Here is a 14275-nt window from a genome sequence, read left to right on the forward strand (position 1 = left end):
GTGGGGTGGGGTGGGGCGGACAGGAAAGCGGAGTTATGGCCACAATCAAATCAGCCATAATCTTATTGAATGGTGAAGCAGGCTCAATGGGCCGTATGGCCTACTCCTGCTCCTATTTCTTATGTTCTTACTCTCACCTGTGGATGGGCCCCACTTCAGTCGGTAGCCGGTAGCGTCACTCACACCTCTCCACATGACTCGCACGCTCTGTGGAGTCACACTTTGAACAGTCAGTTGCTGAACCGACTCCAGAGGCACTGAAAGCACAAAACAGGTCTCATTTCACTTTGCTTCACAGCTGCTCAGTAGAAATCCCTCCCGCAATTCCTTTGCCCTCCACCTCTCTCTCCCTCTCTCTCCTCTTCAAGAACCACTTCAAAACTCCAAGCCTTAGTCTCCCCCTCTACCAGTCGCTCTCTTAATGGTTCAACAGCCATAACCTTTTACATCCATGTGATTAAAACGACCACAGATACTAGTTACTACTGCTACAAGGTCACTACTGCCACTCTACTAGTATTACTGATGGTACCACCAGTCTTACTGTTGCAAATTATAAAGGGGCTTGAAAGGATGGGCGCAGAGAAGATGATTCCACTTGTGGGGAGACCAAAACCAGGGGACATCAAAATAAGATAGTCACTTATAAATCCACCATGGAATTGAGAAGAATGGGCAGAAAGAGAGTTGAAAGGGGAATTCACTACCACAGGGAGTGGTTGAGACTCTGTGCCAGCTCTCTGTAGAGCAATCCGGTCAGTCTGGAATTTTCAAAATAAAACAGTCATGAGGGCGAAACTGAAATGGATTAGCCATATAAATACTGTGGCTAAAGCAGCAGATCCGACACTGGGAACCGTGCAGCGAGTAACTCACCTCCTGACTCCCCAAAGCCTGTCCACCATCTACAAGGCACAAGTCAGGAGTGTGATGGAATACTCTCCACTCGCCTGGATGAGCTCCAACAACACTCAAGAAGCTCGAAACCATTCAGGACAAAGCAGCCCGCTTGATTGGCACCCCATCCACAAACATTCACTCCCTTCATCACCAACCCACAATGGTGGTAGTGTGTACCATCTATTGGATGCACTGAAGCAACTCACCAAGCCTCCTTCAACAGCACCTTCCAAACCGGTGACCTCTAGAAGGACAAGGGCAGGAGATACATGGGAACACCACCACCTGCAAGTTCCCCTCCAAGCCACACACCGTCCTGACTTGGAAATATATCGCTGTTCCTTCACTGTTGCTGGGTCAAAATCCTGGAACTCCCTTCCTAACAGTACTATGTGTGTAGCTACACCACACGGACTACAGTGTTCAAGAAAGCTGCCCACTGCCACTTTCTCAAGGGCAATTAGGGATGGGCAACAAATGCTGGCCTAGCCAGTGCTGCACACATCCCATAAATGAGTCATTCTAAGATCTGCTCACCTTCATTTAACAGCCCATTTATATTCTGGAGGAAACAAAAACAAAAATAGCTGGAAAAACTCAGAGGTCTGATGAAGAGTCATACGGACTCGAAACGTTAACTGTGTTCCTCTCCACAGATGCTGTCAGACCTGCTGAGTTTTTCCAGCTATTTTTGTTTTCGTTTCAGGTTTCCAGCATCCGCAGTATTTTGCTTTTATATTCTGGAGGAGCTTGTTAACAGGCTGGGAAGGCAATTTTCAAAGCACAGGCAAATCTGAGCAGTCTGATGTATGTTAGTGCACAGCTGTTGGGTTCAATGCAGGGGAACCAATTTTATTTTAATGAGGGAAAGCTTTTTGCCATTTAGGGTTTTTGTCTCAGATCGGGTGCGGTACCCTTCAGTTTGCCGTTTGCCACTTCTCTATGTCATGAGGCTTCTGGACCTCAGAGGTGCTGCCTCCTTTCCTCTGCGAGGATGCGGCAGGCTCCATCATGGCTGCCATCTCTCTTTGCCACTCACACTCTACAGGCAGCTCCCTCCCCCAGGCAACGCACAACACCACTAACGGGGCACCCAGCTCACCGCCAGACCAATGGGGGCAATCCACATTTGAAAATTACATCACTTGAGCAATGTAGACACAGTGTGGACTTGGGACCCAGGAATCATCGGAGGGTCAGGGTCCTGAACCCAGGTTGAAAACCGAGCCCACTGTCTCCACTGGCAGGAGGATTGATAACCTGTGGCCACGGATTCAAAATAATCAGCAAAAGCCAGTGTGAGACGAGGGGAACTTGTTTTAGTTAGCGAGTTGTTACAATGTGGAATGCACTGCCTGGAAGAACAGTGGGTGCAGATTCAATAGCAGCATTCAAAAATGATATTGGATGAATTCCTAAAAAGAGATGCAATTGTAAGGCTGCAAGGACAATGGGAGTGGGGCTAGAGATTAGATAGTTCTTCGAGAGCCAGCACAGACATGATGGACCGAGTGCCCGTCTTATGTGCCTCACCATTCTGTGAAGGGCTTTTTATAGGAGTGGAAGGAAACACTCAACACTGGGTCTCAAGATACAAGGCATATATACACACACATCACCATTAATAATTAACACACAAATCATCTCAAGCATAGCAAACCCCCCCCTCACTGACACACTCGCAAAGGGGCAGCTACAAATACACTCCAGCCTGGCGCCTTTCCCAAATTACCCGAGAGCTTGGGGAGCCTATAGTTCCCTATCATTTTCACCATGGCAACACCTCAATCAATCAGAGGCAACTTGCCAACCAATCAGCACCCTTTTCTCCTGCACTATAAAATGTTGTGATCCTTTGAAATTTGGCATTCTTGCATTTGTCCCGATGAGTCCAAGACAAAAAGTTTTGGCTATTTCTCTCTCTTCAGCAATATTCAAGCCACAGGTTAGATGTTTTATCCAACATCACCTTCAAGGCATGCCGATGGGCTGTCGGACACGTTGAACCTCTAACCGAAGCTGCAGGTACTTACACGTCTTGCCAGAGATGGAGGTCGGGGCTGCTGTATTCCTCGGGTAGATGGGGTGTATGGTGAAGACGTACACCGTGTCTGGCAGTAGCTCCTCGAGGGTGAAGGATGTGGCGTCGGCACTCAGGGTTTTCTCCTCCAGCTGTGTGTCTGCATCTCCTGCTCGGGGAGGTGGGGGGTGTAAGGGTGGGGAAGGTGGAGGGGTGGTGAGGTCAACAAGCCAGAAAAGAAAAAAAATACTTCAATCAGAATTTATTTCACGTCATCGGACAACTGCTCTTTGAGGCATTGCCATAAAAGTCAGTGTACAACATAAGCAGCAACTTGTATTTATGCCAAACACTCTTCACATCAAAGGGGAAACAGTGTTTCAGCATCGATCCTATCAAGTACTCTAAGAATTATACACATTTCAGTGAACTCATCTAAAGGTCATCTAAATTCAGTAAACACAAATTTTTAACCTTTTGTCTTCACAGGATGTGGACATAGCTGACTGGACCAACATTTATTGCCCCACCTAATTGCCCTTGAGAAGGTGGTGGTGAGCTGCCTTCTTGAACCATTGCAGTCCATGTGGTGTAGGTACATCCACAGTGCTGTTAGGGAGGGAGTTCCAGGATTTTGACCCAGTGACAGTGAAGGAACGGCGATATATTTCCAAGTCAGGATGGTGTGTGGCTTGGAGGGCAACTTCCAGGTGGTGGTGTTCCCATGTGTCTGCTGCCCTTGTCCTTCTAGATGGTAGTGGTCGTGGATTTGGAAGGTGCTGTCTAAGGAGCCTTGGTGAATTCCCGCAGTGCATCTTGTAGATGGGACACACTGCTGCTACTGTGGAGGGAGGTGGAGGGAGTGCATGTTTCTGGATGGGGTGCCAATCAAGTGGGCTGCTTTGTCCTGGACGGTGTCAAGCTTCTTGAGTGTTGTTGGAGCTGCACTCATCCAGGCAAGTGGAGAGTATTCCATCACGCTGCTGACATATCTCACAGTAGGTTTTATTGGCCTACCAGGTTTTATTTCCTCCATTAACTCCTTTCTCCTGCTGAGGAATGGCTCACTTCCCTTGCCTCACATGGGAGTGGTGTTCCTCAGGTGTGATCCCAGACAGCGTCAGCCATCTATTTGACTTTGAAGAGCATCGCCACCCAACCCGAGCTTGGTTCTCTGCCAAATACCACGCTTTCCAGCAGGGGTCACTGGTGAGCTGTCGGAAGAGGTAACTCCAGCTTGCACTGCTCAACTTTCACCCAGGACACTGAGCCCATTGTTGCAGTGCCCCACCCTACACTTTCCCCGCCCATCCCCACCAACACCCCACCCCTCCCCCAGCGATGCTTCATAACTACGATCAGCTATCTCAGCATATATAAAAAAATCAAACCAATGCACCAACATTGGCAGCCATGCCGTCAGCTGCCGAGACCCAAAGCTATGGAACTCTTTCCCTAATCCTCTCTGCCTCTCTCCCTCGCTCTCCTCCTTCAAGAGGTTCCTCAAGACCTACCTATTTGACTCAGCTGTTGGTTACCTGCCTTAATACCTCCTCAGTGTTGATTTTTGTTGGACAACATTCCTGTGAAGGGCCTGGGGGGGAGGTCTTTACTTAAGTAAAGGTGCTATATAAATGCAAGTTGTTGCTGTTGAAGGGACTACCTGCAAACCCACTCCACCGATCTTGAAAATGTTGTGATCCATATAATGGATGTCAGTGCGAGGGAAAGGAACATTTTCCATCTTTTGGCACCAAGTGTCCGGGCTTTGGTGAGACCACATCTGGATATGGGGCGTGCAGTTTTGATTTCCATACTTGAGGAAGGATGTACTCGCATTGGAGATGGTACAGCGAAGGTAAGTAAGATTGGTTCCTGGGATGAGTGTCTAGTCACACGATGGAAGGTTGAGTAAATTGGGCTCTCTGGAGTTTAGAATGATGAGAGGTGATGTCATTGAAACACATAATATTCTGAAGGGGCTTGACAGGGTAGACGCTGAGAGATTGTTTTCTCTGGGTGAAGAAGCTGGGAGCACGGACTCAAGGTAATGAGTCAATCATTTAGGACCGAGACATGTCTTCACTGAGAGGGTTGTGAATCTTTGGAATTCTCTACCCCAGAGGGTTGTGGCTTCTCCATCGTTGACTGTGTTTAAGGCTGAGCTAGACAGGCTTTTGGTCTCTCAGGGAATCGAGGGGTATGGGGAGTGGGCGGGAAAACGGGGTTGAAGCCCAAGATCAGCCATGATTGTATTGAATGGCGGAGCAGGCTCAATGGGCCGTGTGGTCTACTCCTGCTCCTATTCCTTATGTTCTTTTAGTGCTAACGTCAAGTACCAGCAGGTCATATATAAGCACAGGCAGGGTGCATATTAAAGCTCCTACCACATTGCTCCTTTAACACTCTTCATCTCAAGCACAAGAGGACGCTTCCATTGCAGTTGGCCCCATTCACCAGCTCTCTTTATTAATATCATACTGTGGACTAAATCCCACTGCAAAAAAAGAAGCTGCTCCGATTGCCCTGAGCCTCATTTTAGGAGGAAAATGCCCAACCAACATCTTGGAGGAAGCACTGAGGGTGGCAAGGGCGCAGAATGCACTCTGGGTGGGGAACTTCAATGTCCATCGCCAAGAGTGGCTCGGTAGCACCACTACTGTCCAAGCTGGCCGAGTCCTAAAGGACATAGCTGCTAGACTGGGGGCAGGATGGTCCCAGATTTGCACGAAAAAAGGTAATTTTACCCGCCGGCCACAATGGCGAGTTTTTGTGCCATATTGTCCCCTTCCTCGCGCGTCCTGCCTCATTAATAAAGCATTCCCAGGAAACACGCCATTCACGACTCCTCGGATACTAAAGCAGTCCATGTCCAAATGCAACGAGACCTGCACAATATCCAGGCTTGGGCTGATAAGTGGCAAGTAACATTTGTGCTACACAAGTGCCAGGTAATGACCATCTCCAACAAGAGAGAATCTAACCATTTCCCCTTGACATTCAATGGCATTACCATCACTGAATACCCCACTATCAACATCCCCCTGGGCGTTACCATTGACCAGAAACTGAACTGGACTAGTCATATAAATACTGTGGCTACAAGAGCAGGCCTCCACAAAGATTCGCTCCCTCCACCACCGACGCACAGTAGCAGCAGTGTGTACCTTCTACGAGATGTACTGCAGGAATTCACCAAGGCTCCTTAGACAGTACCTTCCAAACCCATGACCACTACTAACTAGAAGGACAAGGACAGCAGAGACATGGGAACACCACCACCTGGAAGTTCCCCTCCAAGTCACTCACCATCCTGACTTGGAAATATATCACCGTTCCTTCACTGTCGCTGGGTCAAAACAGCACTGTGGGTGTACCCACACCACATGAACTGCAGCGGTTCAAGAAGGCAGCTCACCACCACCTTCTCAAGGGCAATTAGGGATGGGCAATTAATGGTGACCTAGCCAGCAATGCCCAAGCCCTGTGAATGAATGAAAAAAACTGACTATAATTATTATTGTTAGGACATATAATTAATTTAAGCAAGTTATATTTATATTTATGAGAATTAGGAATGAGTTTTAGCTTTAATGTTTAAGTTTGATTTGTATTTCTGTATCTGTATGTTAAGAAATGGTCAAATTGAGTTTTAATTTCACTTTATAAGGTGTCTGCATTTCTAATGGGAGTTTTACGACTGTTTCAGCTAAGTTAAACAAACAAAAGTAGAGAAACTGGGCTGTTGCTTAGCAACAGGGGTCCAGAGAGGCAGGTCCCTCCCACAGACACACACAGAAGAAACTAGAAACAGCAGTTTGATTTGGAAGCTCTTTGAGTTTTGTTGGTTTTGAAGACAAAGACAAAATACTGCGGATGCTGGAAATCTGAAACAAAAACAAAAAATGCTGGAAAAACTCAGCAAGTCTGACAGCATCTGTGGAAAGAAAGACAGAGTTAATGTTTCGAGTCCCTGTACCAACCCCCCAAAACAGTATATATTTCACCACGTTTCTACTTCCCTTTAGCTCTGAAGGAGAGTCATACGGACTCGAAACATTAACTCTGTCTCTCTCTCCACAGATGCTGCCCGACCTGCTGAGTTTTTCCAGCATTTTTTGTTTTGGTTTTAAAGACAGCTGCCAGGCATAAACAGCCTAGAAGGGACAGGTAGCCAGTCCCAAGCTAAAGTCAAGACCCCAAAGTCCAAGGGAATGGAACAGGAGACAATCCTTTTTAGTAAAAACGAAGAACAAGAACTTGGAAAAGGGCCTATTAAGTGAAGTTTAGAGTGAGGAGCAGAAAGAAAGTATCCAAGCTTCAGATCTAAAGAGACAAAAGCTGCAGAAAGCAGATTTAAAGCGAGGACAGCTTGCAAGAGGCCAGGAGGTCCAAAGAGACGGCAAAAGGCCTGTAACCTTTTGCTATGGGCATGTGAAGCAGTTATGTTCTGTTGACAGCTGAGTCAGAGAGGGAGAGAGGGTGGAATAAAGCTTGAACGCATGTGGTGACCCAGGGGAGAGGAAAATCGGAAGGAGAGTTCGAAACCCTGGAGGTGACCCCTAGCGGAAGGTATCTGCCAGAAAGCATCAGTTTAGGAGAAGATTCCAAGGCAAGTTCTTGGAAAGTGGAGATTGGAAACCCACGTGTGAAAGACGGAGTTTTGTGCGACTGGTTGGCTCATGGTGTGACAAGCGTCTGGGGGAAGTTGAGGAGAGATCCATAGCATTGGCCTGGGGTGGCATCTGTCGCTTGGGGCAGAACTTTTCGCTCGGCATGCAGGCATGCACCCGACCCACTCGAGCATGAAATAGCGCATGACGACATCAGGTGAGCGCCCGACATCATCGCACACTCATGCAATCTTTCACTTGGGGCACACGCGAGAGTCGACAGCGCACCCGCCAACAATTAACAGGCCTAGTAAGGCCGTTAACGTAGTAATCAATGGTGATTTTTCATTGCCTGTCCAACGTTTTGGTTGGCGGGCGGGCGAATCAGCCAGGCGGCCTTTGCCTTTTTGAGGAAACCTCATCCAAGGGCGGGATATGGTGCCCGATAATTTTTTTAAAAGATAAAAATGTTTGGACAGAATTTACATTAGCCCTATGTTCAGGTGACTGATACTGATGTGTAGACATTTTTTTCAGCATTTGAAGATCTTTATTTATGCCTCTTGAATTCTTCAACTCCCTGAGGCAGCTCTCTGCCTTCAGGGAGCTTTCATTCCGCACTCCCCCGTGCCTGCGCTGACTTCAGCGCTCGTCCTCCTTCCGCTCCCACCGCGGCAGCGCTGAGCATTTCAGCGCGCCTTTCACACCAGCTGGCCGTTCACTGGCCAGCCAGCATGAAATCACGATCAGGGGCCGATCACAGGTGGTGGCCTGTTTCCTGGCCGCTCCCAGGCCTGTCAACCGGGCCTACATGCCGAACTCAAAATCCTGCCCTTGGTTTCAGAGGGTGGTGTGCCTGACCACGAGTTGCTTATTGGTTTACATGGACTGTGTGCTTACTGCGAACATTACAGTATATGATAGCTTTTGCTACTTGTTATCCTTACAAATCTGTATATATCTGTAAAGAAATAGTTGTGGGTGAAGGAGTATTGCAATATAGTTCATCTTTTCTTGTTTAATAAATGTTTTATGTTTTTGATAAAAGTTCATCAGCTGACTCCTGTGACTCTGTTCAGTAGCCACGCTCCACGTATCTAAACAAACAAACAAAAGTTAGGATCTATCCAGCTGGGTTCCATTCTGGGATCAGGCTTGTCCAGGGGTAACCTCAGCTGGGGGTTGTAACATTATAATATGCAGCACATGCATTTTTGTTATTAGCCTGTAAACAAATTAAGTCGGTGTTTGGCAACGTAACTGAGCACGGATTCAGGATCTCTCCCCTCGCTGCTTCCCACTGCAGTGCACTGTTGGCAGGGATCCTCACCAACACAGGAGTCACACTCCGCAGTGGGTAGCTCAGGCCGAATAGCTGCTGAAGGGAGGGATGGGGGGGGTCCCTCAGACTGAAGGATGGGGGCTGAGAAGGGGAGAAGGAAAGGGGCAGAGGCTTGACATGAGATTTTGGGAAGGGGGGGAGAGAGAAGCTGAGGATGGCGCTCTGAAGTGGGTGAAGGAGGAAAAGCGTGGCAATCTGAAATGGTTGGGGGGGGGTGGCACGGTGGGAGGGTGGGGCGGTGTGGGTGGTACTAGCTCAAATTGGAGAGAGTGCCAACCTGAATTAGGGGCGAAGTGCCCACCTTGGACAAAGAGGAAGAGCTTGGCAGCTTTAACTGGGAGGGGGATGTGGTTGGGTGAGAGCGACAATATAAACTGGGAGTGTGTTGGAGGAGGAGAGTGTGGAAATTACAAAAATTGATCCACTTCCGAGCATTGAACACCCTCCCCTTAAATTGCATCTTTTAAAAAGCAAAGAAAAAGACTCCGGCATTTCTAGAGGGATAGGAGTAAAAGGCAGGGAATTCATGTTAGAGTTGCATCAAACTGTGGTTAGACCTGAATTGGGAGCACAGCCCACAGTCTGGTCTCCATTTTATCAAAAGGATATAAAGGCATTGAAGGAAGTCCAAAAAAAAATTTGCTAGAGTGATAAGAGTACCAAGAGAATATACTTATCTGGAAAGATTGATCAGGCTGAGGAGTTATTGGAGGAAACTTGAAATAAAACTTGGTGGGCCAATAAATCCTACTGTGGGATATGTCAGCAGTGTGATGGAATACTCTCCACATGCCTGGATTAGTGCAGCTCCAGCAACACTCAAGAAGCTTGACACCGTCCAGGACAAAGCAGCCTGCTTGATTGGCACCACATCCACAAACATTCACTCCCTCCACCACCAACGCACAGTAGCAGCAGTGTGTACCATCTACAAGATGCACTGCAAGAATTCACCAAGGTTCCTTCAACAGCATCTTCCAAACCCACCTCTACCACCTAGAAGGACAAGGGGAGCAGATGCATAGGAACACCACCACCTAGAAGTTCCCCTCCAAGCCACACACCGTCCTGTCTTGGAACTATATCGCCGTTCCTTCACTGTCGCTGGGTCAAAATCCTGGAACGCCCTAACAGCACTGTGGGTGTACCTATGCCACAGGGACTGCAGTGATTCAAGAAGGCAGCTCACCACCACCTTCTCGAGGACAATTATGAATGGGCAATAGAAATGCTGACCTAGTCAGCAAAGCCCACGTCTTGTGAAAGAATTAAAAGAACAGGTATTCCACCCTATCCTCTGCAGAAACCCACTGCATTTGGAGATTAGTTATTTCCAGTAGAAAGATGAATTCCAAACACAGAGGAGGATAACGCAGAACTGATTGCTAAAGATGTACCAGGCTACTCACTGCTCTCTCCTCTCTGCATCCTCAGTGCGTTGAAATCCAGACTTATCGCACTACTGGACCTCAAAATTATGAAACTCTTTAAATCTCCGAACTATTCCTTCTGGTTGCAATCTAACAGTGCAGTACAGAGGGAGTGCTGCACTGCCGGAGGTGCCATCTTTCAAATGAGGGGCCCTCTTGGATGGATGGCAAAGATTCCATGGCACTACGTCAAAGGAAAGCCCGTGCTCTGGCCAATATATATCACTCAGCCAACAGCATTAAAAAAACAATTTATCTCGTCATTATCACATTTCTATTTGTTGCACCTTGCTGTGCATAAATTGGCTGCCATATTTCCTACATTGCAAAAGGCACAAGTCAAAAAATATTTAATTGGTTGCAATACACTTTGGGGGCATCTCAAGGTCATGAAAGGCACTATACAAATGTAAGTTCTCTCTTTTCTTTAAAGGTTTATAAAACCCAAGTTAGACCTTGCCTGGCAGTAGTGCTGAAATCTTGTTGTCCAGAGCTAGCCGTGCCCCTAGCCAAGCCTTTCCAGTACAGCTACAATACTGAAATCTGCCCGGCAATGTGCAAAATCGTCCAATTATGTCCTGTCCACAAAACACAGGACAAATCAAACCCAGCCAATTACCGTTCCATCAGTCTACACTCCATCATCAGCAAAGTGATGGAAGGTGTCATTTACAGTGCTATCTAGCAGCACTTAGTCAGCAATAACCTGCTCACTGATGATCAATTTCGGTTCCGCCAGGGCCACTCAACTCCAGACCTCATTCCTGCCTCCGTCCAAACATGGACAAAAGAGCTAAATTCTAGGGGTGAGGTGAGAGTGACGGCCCTTGACATCAAGGCAGCCAAAATAAAAGCCCAATTTCATGTTCATTGTGTTTTCTAACATACTACTCACAATAAAGCTGTTTATCCTGCCTCAAAGTGTTAATTAATGTTTACACAATGTTTCTTCCCTTAAATTAGGAAAATGTATTGCATCTCTCCCCAAAATTACAGCTTTCAGCAAACTACAGGAAAGTCACTTTGAATCTGTGATCTGGTTCCAGAGGCAAACACTTTCATCCCACATTAACCACATCCACTTGCAACCCCCAGCAAGGGAGCCTTGGCATCAGGACACATTTTGAAACGAGAGATCGAATGAGCATCAGTGTATTTTTGTTTGAAATGAGGGGATCATAAAGCACAGAAGGAGGCCATTCAACCCATCTTGCCTGTGTTGGCTCTTTGAAACAGCTATCCAATCAGCTCGGTCCCCAATGCCACCACCCCCTCTTTCCCAATAGTCCTGCAATTTTTTTTTGCTTTCATCCATAGTAGTCTAATGAAGAGTTTTCTGCTGAAAAAGAGTGATGACACTGGAACACTCGAATCAAACAGCATATTCCTTTGGTTATTTATAATAGGCCAAGTACAGACCGTACTCAGCCAGCCCACACTTGCAAAACACAAGACACACCTACTATTAGGTGTGATTCTATGATTGAGCAGCATTTACTGAACAATCCTGAATGTGCTAATAGTTAGTTACACTAACAACCAATTTAGGATAATCAGTTGAGCTTGTAATGTGGCTCATTTATGCCTTCTACAAGCACATACATTCATGCACAGGGACCTGTTCTCTACAAACAAGTGGAATATGTTCAAACCTTGCATTTTTTTTAATTACCCGGGAGCTTTGGGAGCCTATAGTTTCCTGTTGCTTTCTCCATGGCAATGCCTCGGTCAATCAGAGTCAACTTGCCAACCAACCAGCACCCTTTTCTCCTGTAGTATCATTTTTTGCGACTGTCGGAAATTTGGCATTCTTGCATTTGTCCTGATGATTGCAAGATGAAAACATTCGGCAGCATGTCTCCCTTTTCACCAACACCGGAATCACTAAAATTTGAACTTGAAAAGAGCCGAACACATGCAGGTGAGAAACGAAGGCATCCCTGAGTTAAAAGCAGTAATCACTCATGGGAACAGCCCCTCGAGCTTGTTCCACTTTCAGTGCGAACATGGCTGTTTCTCTACTGAGGTGTGTTATTCTTCCTATTCCCATTGCTCCTGCCAACTCCATAAGCAGCGACTGCTCTTCAAAGATAATCCACTGGCTGCTCCATAAATGAAACGTCTTTTGCTTTTTCACCTGAGTTTATGTTGAACCAACATTCGACATTTCAAGAAAAATATACTTTCCTTTGAAAAGTACAAATGAATTATCTTTCCAGCGGAACAGGTGAAGATTTAAAGAGATGCACTGGTCACAATTCTAGCACGCAACTCACCTTGGGCTGCGCCAGTTATGATCAGCAAAGGTTCATTATTGAGCAGCTCCAAATAATTTTTTTTCCTTTATTCTTTCATGGGGTGTGAGCTTCACTGGCAAGGCCAGCATTTGTTGCCCCTCCCTACTTGCCCTTAAACTGACTGGCTTGCTAGGCCATTTCAGAGGGCAGTTAAGAGTCAACATTAGTGAACCAGATGGGTTTTATGGGACAAACAGGCAATGGTGTTCTAGTTCCCATTACCGGGACGAGCTTTATAATTCCAGATTTGAAAAATTGAATTTAAAATCTACCAGCTGCCATGGTGGGACTTGAACTCGTATTTTCAGAGCATTAGCCTGGGTCTCTGGATTACTAGTCCAGTGACATTACCACAATGCCACTATCATGCTCCACCTGCAAATGCTGGGTGAGGATGGGGTCAGGTTCACAGTTGCTTGCTCCCTGGTCAATAACCTACTGGCATGGTGCAAGAACAATAGTCATAATGGGCATTGCCCCTGCCAGTCACGTACTCCGCCAAGACTTAACCCTACTCGGTGCCAGAGATCAAAGTTAAGAGTCGCTGACCATGTTATTTTCAATATGATAAAGTAAAGGAGGAAGATTACAAGGGTGGACAAGGCATTCAAGGACAGGGATGAAAGCAGGATCACCTATCAAGCAACAAGTATTTTTATTCTTCTATTCTCCTTAGAGTGCAACAAAGAAAAAGGTCTGAAGAAGCCTTCCCTTATATGGAGCAATCTCCAAGCCTTAGGCATAGTAGAACGTCAGCAGTTACTGAGAACGAGGAAATGCTTGGCCCCAAAGCTTCATGGAAGACAGCTTTAATAATGAGGGGGTGACACGAGTTCCATTTGAGAACAGAGAAGATAGTCAAGCCAAGAACATCAGAGAGCGGAGACGCTAAACCAAGGTCCCATCTACCTTCTCAACTGGATAAAAAAGATCCCACAGCACTATTCCAAGAGGGGAGTTCTCCCCTAGTGTCCCAGCCAACAATTATTCTTTCACATCAAAACACAGGTGATATGTTCATTTATCCCGTGGCTGTTTGTGGAACCTTGTTAGGCAAAATCTGACTGCTGTGTGTCCCCTACAAGAAAACTTGCATTTCTACAAACTCCAGATGTCCCAAGGCTTGAAGTGTGCACTTCTGAAGTGTAGTCACTAATGTAATGTATGCCATGTGGCAGAAAATTTGTGCTCAGCATGGTCCCCCTGAGATAGAAGACAGGGTCTCAAATTAACATCTCATCAAAAGCACAGCGCCTCCAACAATGCTGCATTCCCCCAGTACTGCACTGGAGTGTCAGCCACATTTTTGCAACTCTGGAGTGGGACTTGGACCTACAACCTTCTGAAACATGGGGCAAAATTGCTACCCACTGAGACACAACCACGGGCTTGATCTGATGCAATCCATTGTATCAAGAACAATGGTGGCCAGGTCCACTTAATCGCGGGAGAGTTCCTGCGTCAGTCTCCCAGCGACGGCAAAATCACCCTTGATTGAGTCAGAGGGTGGAAGGGACTGACACAGGATGCCCAACCGCTGCCGAGATTTCAATTAGGCCCATTAATGAGCCAATTGACACCCATTATCCCTGAGCCCACTGCAACATAGTGCTGGCTCGGAGGTTAAATAGGGGCAGCATGGCTTTCCCACACCTCCTGAAGGTTTGCCAACA

The 14275-nt window shown here is 46.8% G+C and overlaps 1 protein-coding gene across 1 annotated transcript in view; it reads right to left on the minus strand.

Annotated features, from left to right (window-relative positions):
* The window catches only part of LOC144681444 (collagen alpha-1(VII) chain-like), a 116463-nt gene that overhangs the window by 56976 nt on the left and 45212 nt on the right, over window positions 1-14275 (minus strand). Inside the window, exons 10-11 of the mRNA XM_078543031.1 lie at window positions 2934-3089; window positions 138-257 (exon numbers count right to left, since the gene is read on the minus strand). Coding sequence (XP_078399157.1) covers window positions 138-257; window positions 2934-3089 — 276 coding nt within the window. The remainder of the gene's footprint in view (window positions 1-137; window positions 258-2933; window positions 3090-14275) is intronic.

Source organism: Cetorhinus maximus, chromosome 6 (assembly GCF_964194155.1).
Source record: "Cetorhinus maximus chromosome 6, sCetMax3.hap1.1, whole genome shotgun sequence".
Lineage (NCBI taxonomy): Eukaryota > Metazoa > Chordata > Chondrichthyes > Lamniformes > Cetorhinidae > Cetorhinus > Cetorhinus maximus.